At 38.6% G+C, this 15,777-nt stretch overlaps 1 protein-coding gene across 1 annotated transcript in view; it reads right to left on the reverse strand.

The window, feature by feature from the left end:
• The window catches only part of ANXA10 (annexin A10), a gene marked incomplete at both ends in the record, with an annotated part of 46,939 nt that overhangs the window by 17,527 nt on the left and 13,635 nt on the right, over positions 1 to 15,777 (reverse strand). Inside the window, 2 exons of the mRNA XM_081092753.1 lie at positions 1,074 to 1,164; positions 2,993 to 3,106. Coding sequence (XP_080948879.1) covers positions 1,074 to 1,164; positions 2,993 to 3,106 — 205 coding nt within the window. The remainder of the gene's footprint in view (positions 1 to 1,073; positions 1,165 to 2,992; positions 3,107 to 15,777) is intronic.

The following is a 15,777-nucleotide window of genomic DNA, read 5'->3' on the forward strand; positions in this document are numbered from 1 at the left end:
TGATATTTCTTTCTCCTTTAATACCTTCTACTCAGAAGAAGCCAATAAACAGTTAACCCACATAACAGTAACGTTGGCACGGGTCTGTTTTCTTAAAACATATTATCTATTAACTTCATTCCAAAGTTGAAAAACAATATTGGAAGTCATTTCACGTTTTCTAATTCTCAAAATTTAGAATGATAAATTATATTTCCATAGACTGCTGCTCAGCCCAGAGCTTTTCCCAAGTGCTTTGTCTTACTTTAATATTTTAAGTGAAGGGTCTTACTTCATTCCCTTTGGGAAAGATTTGTTTTTGTTCAAATGCAATATAGCAGACTGCCTGGGACATTTTCTTGACATTCAATGTCACATAATACAGAATGCATTAAACCTTTTTGAAAAGGTTTAAAAATGTGTAAAAATCTGATTTTGAGGTAGATTACAGTGATTGTAAAATGTATATAAAGTGAAGTAGTCACCCATATTTGTACAATTAGCTGAGCAGTTATTGCACATCGCTTTATTTTGTCTATGTACCTGGTCTCTCCTGAGTAAGAGTTAAAATGATCCCTGAACCACTGTGCTGGGCATTTTCCTGTCTTAATGTAAACATTCACCTCATAGAAACTTGTAATTATTTTCCTGGAAAAAATACTTCATTTAATTGTCTAGGGAATAGTTTCGCTTTTAATTTAAAATTTTTTAATATATAGATTTTTTATTTTTAGAGAGTGGAAGGGAGAGGAAGAGAGAGAAACATCGATGTGAGAGCCAAAACATCAATTGGCTGCCTCCTGCACACTTTCTACTGGTAACTGAGCCCGCAACCTGGGCATGTGCCCTGATGGGGAATCGAACCAGCAATCTTTCGGTGCACAGGACAACACCCAATCAAATGAGTCACACCGGCCAGGGCAATCATTTCATTTTTAATACCCTAATCATCACTTTTACTTAATGAGTTTATTGTTTTTATATTTCAAATATAAGAGTGTCTTAGAAAATCCTTTAAAATACATCAATAATTTTGTTTTTGTTATTTGAAAAATATAAGGTTGATATGTGTGTACATATGTGTATTTCCTTACGCAAACAGTAGGCTTCTCGCATTTGGAAAATTTCTCCATTTGTTCTTGAAGCTAATATATCAATGAGGCAATTCTCTTCAGTGCCTACTCCCTGGAAAGAGAGAAAAAGAGAAATATCAAGGTATTTGCACTGGGGATAATAGTGCACCTTATGCAGTCAGTATAAAGGGATACAGCCTTTCTGGAATTCTGAGAGGTGTCAGATGCAACAGAAGTGTGTTTAGGTTCAAGATAAGCCCAATTCAGTCTGCATCTGCTATTTACCAGCTTTTGAGAAGATAATATTATTTGAAACCTGTTCCTTCATTTAGAATAAAACAACATGGGCATTTCTAAATAATGTGGAAAAAGATATTTAAACAGTGCTCAGGACACCGATTTTTGCTGCTCAAATATCAATGTTTTGGCAAGCTGAAATTAGAGCCTAGGTGCTTAATTTCCTAAGCATGATTAGGGACCGCTCCCTGCCTTTTCCTAGATATGGAATTTTGTACCATTTGCCTAAACATTTGAGTTGGGTACTTCCATGGTCTCTTGCAGTCTAACGCATATACAGAGTGGGGCAAAAGTAGGTTTACAGTTGTTCATATGGAAAATAATACAATAATTAATAAATAATAATACAAGAATAACCTCTGTTTTGAGATTCATAACTGTAAGTCTATTTTTTCCCAGCTTGTATTCTTCACTGATAGTAATTTTAAAGACAGCACGTCTTTTTCGGAAAAGCTTCAGAAATTCTTACTACTGTTCTATGTGGTATAGAAAAAATATTACAGTTTCATCTAAACCAGCGGTTCTCAACCTGTGGGTCGCGACCCCTTTCAAAGCGGTTGAACGACCCTTTCACAGGGGTCACCTAAGACCATCCTGCATATCAGATATTTACATTACAATTCATAACAGTAGCAACATTACAGTTATGAAGTAGCGATGAAAATAATTTTATGGTTGGGTCACAACATGAGGAACTGTATTTAAAGGGCCAGAAGGTTGAGAACCACTGATCTAAACAGTAACATGACTTCCTTCTTATAGTTTTTAATCTAATAACTTTGCAAGATGTAGTAATTGACATATGTAACTTTAAAAAAGCAATTAGTTGAAATTCATATGAATTTTATACAGTGCTATTCTGATCTACAAATATACGATGGCTAAAATCCAGGCTCCCTTAATTTTTTGTTCCTTTCCTCTTTCTTGTCCCACATTGTTCACAGATGGTGGTAATCTGGTCCTTGGCAGGCATTGTATTGGAATGATTTCAACAGTCCTGCAGGTGTTTAATGTCGGAAAGATGTAAAAACTCTTTTTTGTTCCCTATCCCTAGTCAACAAAATTTCTAACAAATCTGTAGGTGATTTATTTTATGGAAATTATTTTCCTGTGAAAAAGAATATTCTAATCCTTCAGAAGTAAAATTTAGATATATTTGAGTAATAGTTTTTTGGTAATGGACTAACTTAAGATCACAAAAATATCCAAATAAAGATGCCATCTATATATTGTGTCCAACTCAGTATCCTATTTTTACTTAATAAGCCAAATTTTTTTTACAAATAATTTAAAGAGATTCACGTGAGGTAACATTTCCCCTTAGTATAAGAATACATGGTGGGGAGGGAGAATCTGAATAAGACCCTGAAGCTTATTTACTTTTTCCTTTTGGTAGCTCAGCTGGGCCAGGAAGTCTGAATCTGTATAACAAAAGAACAGGCTAATCCCACCCCGTGATCTCTAGAGGACCCCTCTCCTGACAGGGCCACTTCTCCTGACCACAGCATTTCCATGGTCTCTTCTTTGCTCAGATATTCTCTTTGTTCTTCCAGATCATATGTACAACATCACAGGGCACTTTCTTCCCTACCAAACTAAGAGCCTGTGCCTATTACAGGTCTATTTTTGCATCAGACCACTACCTTCATGGCATGCCAGAGTTCGTGAGCATCATAAGATGGTGGTGGGTACATGAGGCCAACCATAACATCTTTGAAGTGATCTGAAAGCTTCTCCTTCAAGTCACCAAGCAGGTCCTATGAGGGAAAAAGTAAGTATTTTTATTGTATCAGTTACCAACTATACAAGAGAAATGGGATAATTGCATAAAGTCTTCTAGTAAAATTTCCTTTCCCATGTCATTTCACTTAATAACAAGTCTGGTTTTGATTCATACATATAGACATGGATTATACAAGATGATGGACTTGAGGGTTTGAAAATGACTGGTGTAGTCACATCTCTCCATGAGATGTCATCTGTATGGATATTCTAGTCAATGAACAGGGAACAATATTCTTTCCCTAATCTCAGCCCAACCCTCTTTTGACCTCAGTGTGAAGATAAATAAAAGTTGAAACCTACAAACATTTTGGTTAGGAGTTCTTAATTTCTTGTGTGGAATTAATGAAACATTAGTCCTTAAATAAAATACGCATTTTATTTTATTTTATTTTATTTTATTTTATTTTATTTTATTTTATTTTATTTTATTATTTTATTGTAGCAGTCTCTCTTAGCAGGGGGTTCCTGGTTATACTATTGCCAAAAAGCTTGTGTGAAAGATTTTAGTAATCTTAGATCTTTCTTCAAATAGCCAAATTAATACAAGCATGCTGAATTTTTGTCCTTTTAAGACATATATAAAAGTATGAAATTGATTGTTTTACTTTGACTTTTATTTTATTTAGTATAGGATGGGTATTTAAAAACATATATGTTAAATTTATCTTTTGTACAGTTAAAAATATGTTTGTTTAAAATTTATCATTTCTTGCTAAAATGTATGAAGTACATTCAGTGTTACTTTAAAATATGCAATATTTTAGTTCTGAGGTGGTTCAACAATAGAATGCAAGTGAAAGATCCCAGTGAGGCATAATAAGCTGTAATACAATATAAACAAAATAGTTATAGTTTTTATTTTATATCTAACAGCACCTCTCCTATAATTTGATTTTTCTTTTTTCAGTGAGTAAAAGCATTCTTCCACATGGTGAAAATTGGTAATACAGAGAATCTGTTGAATTTTCGTTAGGGTCAATGCAATTCATTTAATGAGCAATTATGGCCAGAGTTGTGTCAGGTGTTTGGAGTACATATAAAACCATAAAATCTCCATTTTCTTGGAGCTTATGTTCTATTTAATTTCCTCATTATTTGCCAATGATTTTTTTTCTAATTTCTCTACCAAATAGCTCTTAAGGTGCTATTTTGAACCAGGCTCTCTTCCAAGTGCTGGGACTACAGTAATAAATAAAATGGATATGAGCATGTGAGCTTGTAAAGCTTATATTCACATCCACAGGAACTCAATGACTATTTTTTTATATTTTTTTAATACTGTTTCCCAGACATGGTGGTGAGGGAGAAATACAACATAGACCATGTTTTTAAGGAGATTCACATTCCACAAACCCAAGATATCATAAGTAAAAATGTGAGCTAATAGACGTCCTAGGGCTTTCAATAGAATTTTTCACATAAGTTCCTAAAGCAGTAGTACAAGAGGGTGAAAATAATTCAGATAAGAGATCCATTCTGATCTCTTATCTGAATTACTTTCAGGATTAGGGCATTGGGACGTGTTTAGACAAAGACAAGTAGTATTGTGATGGGAGGTAGAGAAGGCATTTGTGATGCTTCATTTTGTGTCATGGTGACATTTTATGTGTCAATGTTTGACCCAGCTATTTGGTCAATCATTATTCTTGATATTACTGTAAAGGGTTTTTTTTGTATGTGTGTTTTGTTTTGATGGGTTTAACATTTAAAGCAGTAGACTTTAAGTAGAGCAGCTTATTCTCCATAATGTGGTAGGTCTCAGTCAGTTGAAGGCCTTAATAGAGACAGACTGACCTCCCCAGGAGAAGAGAATTCTGCCAGCAGACCTTGGAACTAAACTGCAAATCCTCCCCAAGCCTGCTGAACAAGCAGAGATTTTGAGATTGCTGGTCTCTACAATAATGTGAGCTAATTTCTAAAAATCCTCTCTATGTGTATCTGTGATCGATATATGGAGAGAAGAGAGGAAGAAATACTGAGATACTTTTTGGTGTGTGGAGGGGGAGGGAAAGGATGGATTCGGATGCACTGAGCCTTAGGAGTGGCTCAGATAATGGACTAATCTGCCTGGCCTGCAGCTCAGGTGCTGCCAATTCACTCTTCCCAGCGAAAGGCTGATCTTGAGAGATCTTGGGAGTTCTAGGGCCCGCAGGGGATGGGGATTCCAGTGCTGAGGCCCGTGTCTCGGACTCTTCAGTAAGGAGCCTGGCTCAGGCTACCTATCAGGCAAACACGTACAAATGCGTGTATATAACCCTGACTTGGACACCCTCCAAGAAGGTAAGGAGTCGGTAAAAGAGAAGGGTCTGTGTGCTTTGCATTTGTCGTGTGAATAAGTCAACCCAAGGAGACGAATGCTCCACTTGGAGAGCACGTGCATCTGAAACTGGGCTCACGGTGCAGAACTGGGTGTTGTGGTGCATCCTTGCCGCTGTGGGAACTCAGGAACCAGCTCAGCTTTTGGTGACAAAGCAGCTCTGAGCCTGTGTTCCGTTAATTCAGCAAACGACGATGGCTTCTTTAAATGACGGGTTTCTCAATAAGCATCACTCAGAGATGAGGACCTTAATTAATGCTAGCGAATTTAACTTTTATTAGCCTACCCATTTTAAAATTTCAAAATGGGATATTGCTTAGAAGACTTGTGCCTTTAGAACTGTTTCCTTCACTAATTTCCAGTTAGTCATTTCATTGTTTTAAAAAAAGTTTAGGATACAACACCTGTTTCTTTTATATATGGACTTTCCCATATATATACAAAAAAAATTTTTTTAAAATATATTTTATTGATTTTTTACAGAGAGGAAGGAAGAGAGATAGTTAGAAACATCGATGAGAGAGAAACATCGATCAGCTGCCTCCTGCACATCTCCCACTGGGGATATGCCTGCAACCCAGGTACATGCCCTTGACCAGAATCAAACCCGGGACCCCTCAGTCCGCAGGCCGACGCTCTATCCACTGAGCCAAACCGGTTTCGGCATATATACAAAAAATTTTTAAAGCCATTTAAAAGGAATCAGAGGCCTTTCAATTTAGTATATTTTAGCATTGTTTGCATACTAGTATATTGTAGGGAAATTGTACATCCAACATTAATATTGGTGTCATAAGGTAATTAGATACCAATTTAGTGGGGTCATGTAATTCTAGTTGAGAGGAAGAGTTTGGAAAATTATTCAGATAAATTTAATATCATATTCTGTTTGGAGGTGGGATGCTCTTTCCTTTACTCCAACTGAACATCACTGAAGTAGAAAAGAACAGTATATACATACTTAAAGCAAAGCTATAATCTATTCTAGTACATATGATTAAAGGCCAAAATGAGGCTCTCATGAGCAGTTCATTGTGATTCACAAAGTTATAGAAATTCATAAAAGAAAGATGCTATCAGTAAAATGAGGGTTCATGGGAAGTGTAGATATGAGCTGGACCTTGAAAGATGATTTAATTAGACAAAGGCATAGGAGAGATCAACAATAGACAATATTTAAGGACAGAGAAAGCACTGGCTTGGGTAGAATAAAAGGTTCACATGAAAGGGATAAGCTAGCTCTAAATAAATGTTGAATTGTTTTGAAATCTAAATGTTTAGATGTACTTTTTAAATGTTTGTATTGATTTTTAAAAAGAGAGGAAGACAGAGAAACGTAATGGATCAGCATAGCCCCCACTGGGATAGAGCCCGAAACCTGGGCATGTGCCCCGACTGGGAATTGAGCCAGTGACCTCTTGGTTCCTGGGTTGAAGCTCAAGTACTGAGCCACATCGGCCAAGCAAAATCTGTTTTAAAGGAGCCTTTGAATATTAGTTATTCTTATATCCCTTCGAGTTCAGAGTGGAAAGACCCCAATAATGGAACATGAAGCAGGTCAGGCAGAAGAGTGTGATGATTATAATAACCACTAATACTTACTGCTCACTGTCTGACTATCAGAATAGCTATCATAATTTATTACAACAACCCTATGAATTAGGAACTACAATCATCCCACTGTACAGGTGAGGAAACTGTGGCATGTTGAGCTTAAGTAGCAATTTCCATACAAAGCAACAAGTGAGTGATGCAGCCTGTATTTTAAATCAAGCATTTTGGCCTTCTAATCTCTTTATGTTATGTAGGTCCTAGGAAGTCACTAGTCATATATCAGCAAGGTGATGAACATAACGCATAGGTGGTGAATGCAGCATTTATGGACATTTAAATTTAGTGGCAGTGGTTTGAAGGTTTAAATGCAAATAGATCAATAATGGTACTTGGCAGTTGGTGAAAAGGTACGAATATTAGAATTATCTCCTTTATGAGTCTTCCTCTAATTCTGAGTGAAGTTGATTAATTCTTTGCCAGCACTGCTCTATCTTCTCATATTTTATACTAGATTTTAATGACCATATGATTTGCATTGATTTCCTCCCAAAGTCTATCAGAATATGGATTTGCTCATAAATGTTCCTAACTTCATCATTTAACTCTAGTACAGTATGCAGTATACAAAATGTGCAGAGGATAAAGTATATATAACATACAAATAACTGTATAAACCAGTGAAAGAAGAAATGAATGAATGGGGAACAAACCCCATAATTTACTGGTTATATTTAAAGAATAATGAAATTGTTCAACCTGAAGATTGCTTGGGAATTGCAAACGTGTTTTATTTAATCTTTAGTCACATTTCTTTGATCATCGTCCCTCCCAAACATTTACTGTATATACTTCCTCATTTCCTATGTATACTGATACTGAACACCTCTATATTTTCCGTTGTAGATGGAGATTAGTGATGCCACTAGATGGCACTAGTATACTAGTATTTTTGTTTTGTAACTCAGGTGTGTGTGTGTGTGTACATGGGTATAGTAAACTGATTTTATAAAAGATTGCAATAAAATTATAAAATCTCAGTGAAATCAATGTTATCAGATATCATCTAATGTCATTAGAGTGTACAGGTTCTGAAGGTAGAATGCTTAGGTTTGAATCTTGACTATGCAAAGTACCAACTGTGAAATTGCACTAAGTAACCTATTACTTACCTCTTTGTGTCTAACTGAAAATAATAAGAGCACCTACCTCAGAGTTTTGATCTAAGTATAAAAATATTTAACTTCGGTGGCATTCTTAAACATTTTCTGGCACATATGAGACACTCAAAAATGTCTCTTTTTATCTTTCAAGAAAAATTAAGTAATTTACCGCAGATCAAAAATGACATACTAGATTATCTCCCAGTCTCTCCACTCTTTCTGTCTGTCTATCTCAATTTCTCTCTCCACCTCAGAACTTTATTATATGTCTCACAACTTTTGTAATACCCAAATGTTCATAAATTTTATTGTCTCTTACAAGTACATCCAAAACTGATGATGCCTTACCTCTTTTATGGCTACACACCTTGTTCAGCCCACCGCCTATATTACTGTGGTAGCATTAACTACTCTTCTGTATTAAAGTAGTAGCCTCCAAATGAGTCTTCCTTCTGTTCTTGTACCCCACCGTCTCCCCTCAATGCCTCTGACAGTGTGATCCCGTAAAAATACAAAATCAGATTAGTGATTAGTCACTCTTCTCCACAAAATGCCCTTTCTTTCTCATTCTAAACTCCAGGATAAACTACAATTATTGTGGTGTAGTTGACCGCAGGATAAAGCAAAGATGCCAGGTGTTTGATTGCATTCAAATGTCAAAGCCCCTACAATAAACTGTTCACAAGGTTCATGACATGTTCTTGGTCACTTCTCTGCCCTCATCTCCTCTTACTCTTCTCCTTGCTCCTGAGCTCTCTGCCCCACCTTCAGTGAGCTTCTTACTGACTGGAATAGCAGACTTGCTCCCATCTCAGAGTCTTTGCTTTTGCCCTAGCCTCTTCCCTGAACGTTCTTTCTTAGATATTCAAATGGCTCATCCCTCCCTGCCTTCCTCACAAAGCCCGCCTTGGTCACACTACTAAAAGTTACACCTGGTCTCCCAACACCTCCTTTATTTCTCACCAGGTGTCTTCTTTTTCCTACAATATTTATTACCTTTCGACATGACACATTTTACTGAATGCAAGCTCGATCATGGCAGGCCTATTGGTCTGTTTCATTCATAGCTCTTTCATGGCCCACAGAATTGTGCCTGCTACACAATTGTAAACACTCGCAAAATCAGTACAAAATGAGGACCACTTGTTATTCAACTATTATGTGTTTAAAGTCATTTTAGCTGTTCAAAAGATAAACAAGCAGTTTTATGTAGTGGAGGGTGTGGAAACACAGAAATTACAATTTTCCTGCCATGCAAAAAATGCTAAGTGCTACAGCAGTGAAAATAGTATGATATGTCCAGGACCATGAGAAGGAGGTATTACTTTCAGTTGGGAAGATAGATATTAAATGATATGTTTGAATAGCTAAACTTTGCAAGTTCAAAGAGGAGCCTTCAAATAGGTTCTCTAATTAGAGTCTTAAATTCTCACTTGGAGTTATATAAATAACTTTGCACAGGCAACCTTTGGAGTGTGACTTTCCCCAGCCTGGCTGTCTCTGCTTTCTTGGTTGCCGAAGACTTGCCTTAAAGGGACTCTGTGGGAATCACAGCTTGGCCCTGCATTAAGCTAATGAGTCCTTGCTTTTCAAATTGAGCTGATGAAACTGCAGATTACCCATATTGCAGCTCTTCTGACCACTCCACTTAAACTAAAAGTAAAATGGCAGTTTCTTTCTTGTTTCTCTTTCTATTATCTAATTATGTTTCACCAGGGGCAAGAAGTAGAAGTGTGACTAACATTTTGTGTGTCTGGATATGCTCAGGGGAACAGTTTTATAGTTTTATATGCTTTCAACTTATATGCTTTCTCCTATTATCATAAAAAAATAATACTTGCTGTTTAAACATTTAATGATGTCAGCCAGTGTAAAGTGTAACTTAGAATTTGTCTTAATTTTACCCAACCCAATATCTATGGTGTAAATACTTGCACAGTTTTATATTATAGAAACATTTGTGCAAGATAAATATTCTTTTGAACACCTTCACTTTAGGGATGTTTTCACAGTTTATTTAGTGATTCACTTTTTAATAGAAATTGGAATTGTTAATCTTTGTCTGATAATAATGATAATCTTTTTTTTTTTGAGAATCATTATATAAAACCTAAAACTCTCCCCCTCAAAAACAACAAAATATAACACACATTGATTCAAAGGTCTAGTTGATCTCAGAAGAAAGAGGAACTCCTGCGTGTAAAAACTAGGAGAGAGATGAAAACCAGAAGATAAGCAAATGAGCTCACCTTGATGATAACCTTGCAGGTGACTGGAGGAAAGTAGAGGTTGGTGTGATAACTATGTGTTTGGGATTTCAAAGCCCAATGTGAGATATTGTATAAGGACTGGAGAATGTTTATGGGGCCAGTTTAACAGGGGAAACTAAGTCTGAAACCTCTTATATGAGGTTGGCATTCTCAGTAAAGATGTGAACTAGGAAAAAAAAAATATAATTGATCCTTGAACAACATAATGGGTTAGGGGCACCAACTCACTCACAGTGGAAAATTTGTGTATAACCTAAGTCAGCCTTCCTTGTACACGAATTCCTACCTGGAGATTGAAAATCTGTAACTTTCACATTGAAAGATGGGTAGGAAGTTCATCTCTTATTGCCTGGGTTTTGAATGGAAGAATATTTTCTCTGAGAACTCAAAAGAATAGATCTTGGGCTTGAATTTTCATATGAACTGAGAACTTCATCATGATAAATCATCATGAAAGTTAGTCCTGAGCTGGTGATTCTTTGGGGACACCAAGAATAAGCAAATGCAAAATTAATGGTTTTGAATTCTGAAATCTAGAGAAATTCTGACTCTTCAGAAAAAAATAATTCTCACTGAAGAAAGCAAGATACACTTTAAATGTTCTCACAATAAAAACATGATATGCACTTAGAATCAGTTTTCCAGAAGGATAGATGGTGGACTCTATAAATAGCAGAATTCAAAACCATGAATTTGAGGCAATAACAATCTAAAAGAACACCATGAAAAAAGATAGTCTTGAAAAGAAAGCAAATGAAATTCTAGAAATTAAAAACTTCTACAATTAAAAATACAACATATATTTTAAAGAATAGCTAATAAGCAGCTAAATATGGAATTAGTAAATTGGAGAACTATCTGAAAAAAAATGACAAAAAAATTCCACAGACACAAATAAGAAATAGGTGATATGAGCATGAGGTTAAGAAACTTGGAAGAACAAACTTTTTTGAGTAGGATTTATAGGAGGAAAGAATGTAGACAATGTCAGAGAGATACTATTTCAAATACTATCTACACTAATAAAAGACAAACATGCAAATTGACTGTACCTTCACTATGCCTTAAGCCACGCCCACCAACCAATCAGAGCGACTGTATGCAAATTAACCCAACCAAGATGGCGGCTGGCAGCCACGGAGCTGGAGCGAGCAGGAGGCTTGGTGGCCAATGATGGGGGAAGCCAAGCTTCCCTCCCACCCGCCCTGGCTGGCTCTGAGCTCATCTCAAGGCTACAAAGTTTCAGTTATAGAAGGTAAATAAATCCCAGAATGAAAAAAGAAAAAAAGAAAAAAAGGAGAGGCTAGGAGCTTCTGATGCCAGGGGGGCTTGGCCAGCCTGAAAACAGCCTTCCGCCCCTCACCCAGACTGGCCAGACAACCCAGTGGGGACCCCATACCGTAAAGGGGATGTGGCCAGCCTGCAAACAGCCATCACCCCCTCACCCAGGCTGGACAGGCACCCCAGTGGGGACCCCCACCCTGAAGGGGGTGTGACCAGCCTTCAAACAGCCATCAGCCCCTCAACCAGGCTGGACAGGCACCCCAGCAGGACCCCCACCCTGATCTGGGACATCCTTCAGGGCAAACCAGCCAGCCCCCACCCATGCACCAGGCCTCCATCCTATATAATAGAAGGGTAATATGCAAATTGACCCTAACAGCAGAACGACTGGGAATGACGGGTCACTATGACACACACTGACCACCAGGGGCCAGAAGCTCAATGCAGGAGCTGCCCCCTGGTGGTCAGTGTGCTCCCACAGGGGAGCTCTGATCAGCCACAAGCCAGGCTGCCTGCTGCCAGTACAGCGGTGGTGGTGGGAGCCTCTCCCGCCTCCTCAGCAGCACTAAGGATGTTTGACTGCAGCTTAGGCCTGCTCCCCGCTGGCAAGTGGACATTCTCCCAGGGCTCCCGGGCTGCCAGAGGGATGTCTGACTGCCTGCTTAGGCCCAATCTCCCGGGGAACAGGCCCAAGCCAGCAGTTGGTCATCCCCCAAGGAGTCCCAGACTGCAAGAGGGTACAGGCCGGGCTGTGGGATTCCCCCCCCCCCAACCCAAGTGCACAGATTTTTGTGCACCAGGCCTCTAGTCCTATATAATAAAACCCTAATATGCAAATCGATCTAACAGCAGAACACCCGGCCACTATGATGTGCACTGACCTCCAGGGGGCGGACACTCAATGCAGGAGCTGCCCCCTGGTGGTCAGTGCACTCCCACAGGGGGAGCACTGCTCAGCCAGAAGCCAGGCTCACAGCTGACGAGCACAGCAGTGGTGGCAGGAGCCTCTCCCACCTCTGCAGCATTGCTAAGGGTGTCAGACTGATGGCTTAGGGAGTGGGGAGCAGGCCTAAGGTGTCAGTTGGACATCCCCCAAAGGCTCCCATACTCCGAGAGGGCACAGGCTGGGCTGAGGGACCCCCCCCCCCCAGTGCATGAATGTCATGCACTGGGCCTCTAGTATAATATATTAACCCTTAGCTGTTAAATAAAAGTACACAAACCTGTTGACTAACCCAGTGACATTGAAGAATACAAATATAAAGAAAATACCTTAAAAGCAACCAGAGAATAAAAGGTAACCCAGAAAGGTGTAAAGAGAGAAAAGCATCAAAAGAGATCAGGAAAAAAAAATTGAAATTACATCTGCAAAGTCCTAAGGCAAAATAATTAGAATCTAGCCTAGAATTCTGTAGCAATCTAAACTAATATTTTAAAAATGAGGGGAAAAATGAAAATATTCTGAAAGAAAAGACTGAAATAACTTAAACAATTATTTGTTATTTCTGGGGGGAAAAAATAACCCTAAATGAATGTCTTTTGGAAAAATGACATTGAACTCAGCAACAAAGAGTTGGACATTAGAAGAAAAATGAACAAAGAAGTTGAAAATTATAAATAAAACTAAAGCATTAAACTTATAAAACATCAACATAATGATTATTTTGGGGAGTATAAAACAAGATAGAATAAAATATATCCTATAATAATAATATACTGCCTGGAAAATACCCCTAACTATTATGTTAATGCCAGGCATAAACTTAAGAGGTGTCATTTTGAAGATGGAATAGCAAATGCTACAGAGTCCATTTCAAAGACAAATTTATTTTTAAAACTTCCCATGTGTGAGCGAAAACCAAATCAGTCAAAAGGTGCAAAACCAATGGCTGTGGCCAGAAAGAAATGTGGCTCTGGCTACTGAATCATGAGTATACATAGCTAAAGCATACAGTGTCTGCAGTGATGAACTTGCCACCTGCTATGGGACTTTGTGTAGCCCCATATCATCAGAAGATAAATGTTTCTTATTGATGCTGATCCTCTCTTTGCCCTCATGTCTTTTCCTTCCTTCTACATTAACCTCTGCTGCAATCAGGAGAGAAATCATAAGGGGTGGGACCAAGGTCTTCCTGTCCCATTGTGGACTTATGTCCCATTCATACTTGTCTGATATGCTAGGGGTCACTCCGGAGTAGAGGACTCAAGTTTTTTATGAATGTGTTGGATACAGCCGCAGGGTCACCATTCCATGTGGACCCATTGATTGAATTTGGGGGGTACCCACATTCAAATGATGGGTGTGGGAAGAGTTTGCAGTGGAAGAAGAGAAGCTAAAGGAGCTTATGAATGGAGCCCTTTTGGCCGATTCACTGTACTATTTAATAACCTCTATTGCTGAATATAGTTGGTATTTATGTTTTATTTGTTTCTGCTATGAATGCTTATAAATGCCAAAGGGGATGCTCTTGATAGGAAAAGAGCCACATATGGGGAAGTGCTTTCACCTATAGCCACATATAGGAAGGCTCCATAACCCCGGTGATCGCTTTCTGTTAGAAGTCTCTGTGACACAGGCTTTGTTGATGAGAACCTCTGGCAAGAGGAGGTAGCCCCGCCCCCCAGAGGTGCTTCTTGGTGTTGTGAATTTGCTGCCTTCCCTTCCTCATATGACTTCACCTTTGAAAAGCAGCTATTGTTTTGCTACTGAACTCTTACAGAAACCAAATACCTGATCTACGAAGGCTTGTGACTCTTGTGCCTGATAGTCCCATTTTAATGGGACAACTGGGATCCAATGACTAGTGAAGGGGAAGAAATCAACAAGTTTCACTTGTCAGATGGACATGGCACTCTGAAGAGAACAGCTGGCCTGGCCCCAGGAGCATCTTGGCTTTAGATGAAAAATGGCAGCTATTATTGTTTTTTTTAGAAAGATTTTAAGCCCCACTTTGGGCTTGAAACAAGCTGCTAAATCAATGGCGATGTCAATCAGTTGCCCTAAATGCCTTGACCTGGTTCACTGAAACCAGATGGTGTCCACTGGGCTGCTGTGGCTGTTCAACTCAGTACCAGCTGTGGAGAACCAAGAACGGATGCTTTTTGTTCTATGGGCAGAAATCAAGGCTGTTCTCAGTTCTGGCTAGTATTCTCTTGATAAACTTTTTAATCTTTTTACCCAGTCTTGCACTGTCAGGCCTAAATATCTCTTTGTTTTAACAATTGGAAAAGATTGCATATGAAAAGGGAGTTTCTTTGGGGCTGTGGTCTATGGAAACATACTACAACTGACAGGAACTTTCATGCCATTCTTATAGATGTCCACAATAAGGGCTTATTCCCTGATGATAACAAATGGCACCCAGCTGCCAATCAAGCCTGCAGTGCCCAGATTATACCATTACTACCTAGATCCATCATCATACTGCTCATTATAGCACATGCATCATTATGATCTGGGCACATACAAACTCTTCTGTGTGTCTGATGCCAAGGTGACCACTGCTTATGAGCTGTGCAACTCCACTCAAAAGTTGCCTTGCTTGCCCTGGCCAGGTAGCTCGGTTGGTTAGAGCACTGTCCTGATATTTCAAGGTTGTGGGTTTGATCTCTGGTCAGGGCACATACAAGATTATACCAATGAATGCATAAATAAAGTGGAACAACCAATTGATGTCTCTCTCCCTCTTTCTCTCTCTCTCAAAATCAATTTTTTAAAAAGTTGCCTTGCTTTATTCGTGGTGAAGGAAGTCAAAGTTCAGAGGGCATTGCTCCTGCAGAGCCCTTTCAGATGGGCTTCTAGGGCTACTAGTTGACTCAAAACTATTGAGACTTTTTCAAGTTGCAGTGCTGCTAGTCCTGTTCAATCAGCTGGTTCTGGACATGCCACTGTGGTCTTTTAAATTAATCTGTGTTGTGTATTTGGCTTTCCAGACTATTTGCATTCTGACCCTGTATGGTTTTTATTATGAAAACTACTCAACAATAGACATATTCAAGGTATTTGATGAATTTTCCATACTCCCCACCATTCACAGGCTTCTGGCATTGGTGATAAT

Source organism: Myotis nattereri, assembly GCF_964212035.1.
Source record: "Myotis nattereri genome assembly, chromosome: 5".
NCBI classification, from domain to species: Eukaryota; Metazoa; Chordata; class Mammalia; order Chiroptera; family Vespertilionidae; genus Myotis; species Myotis nattereri.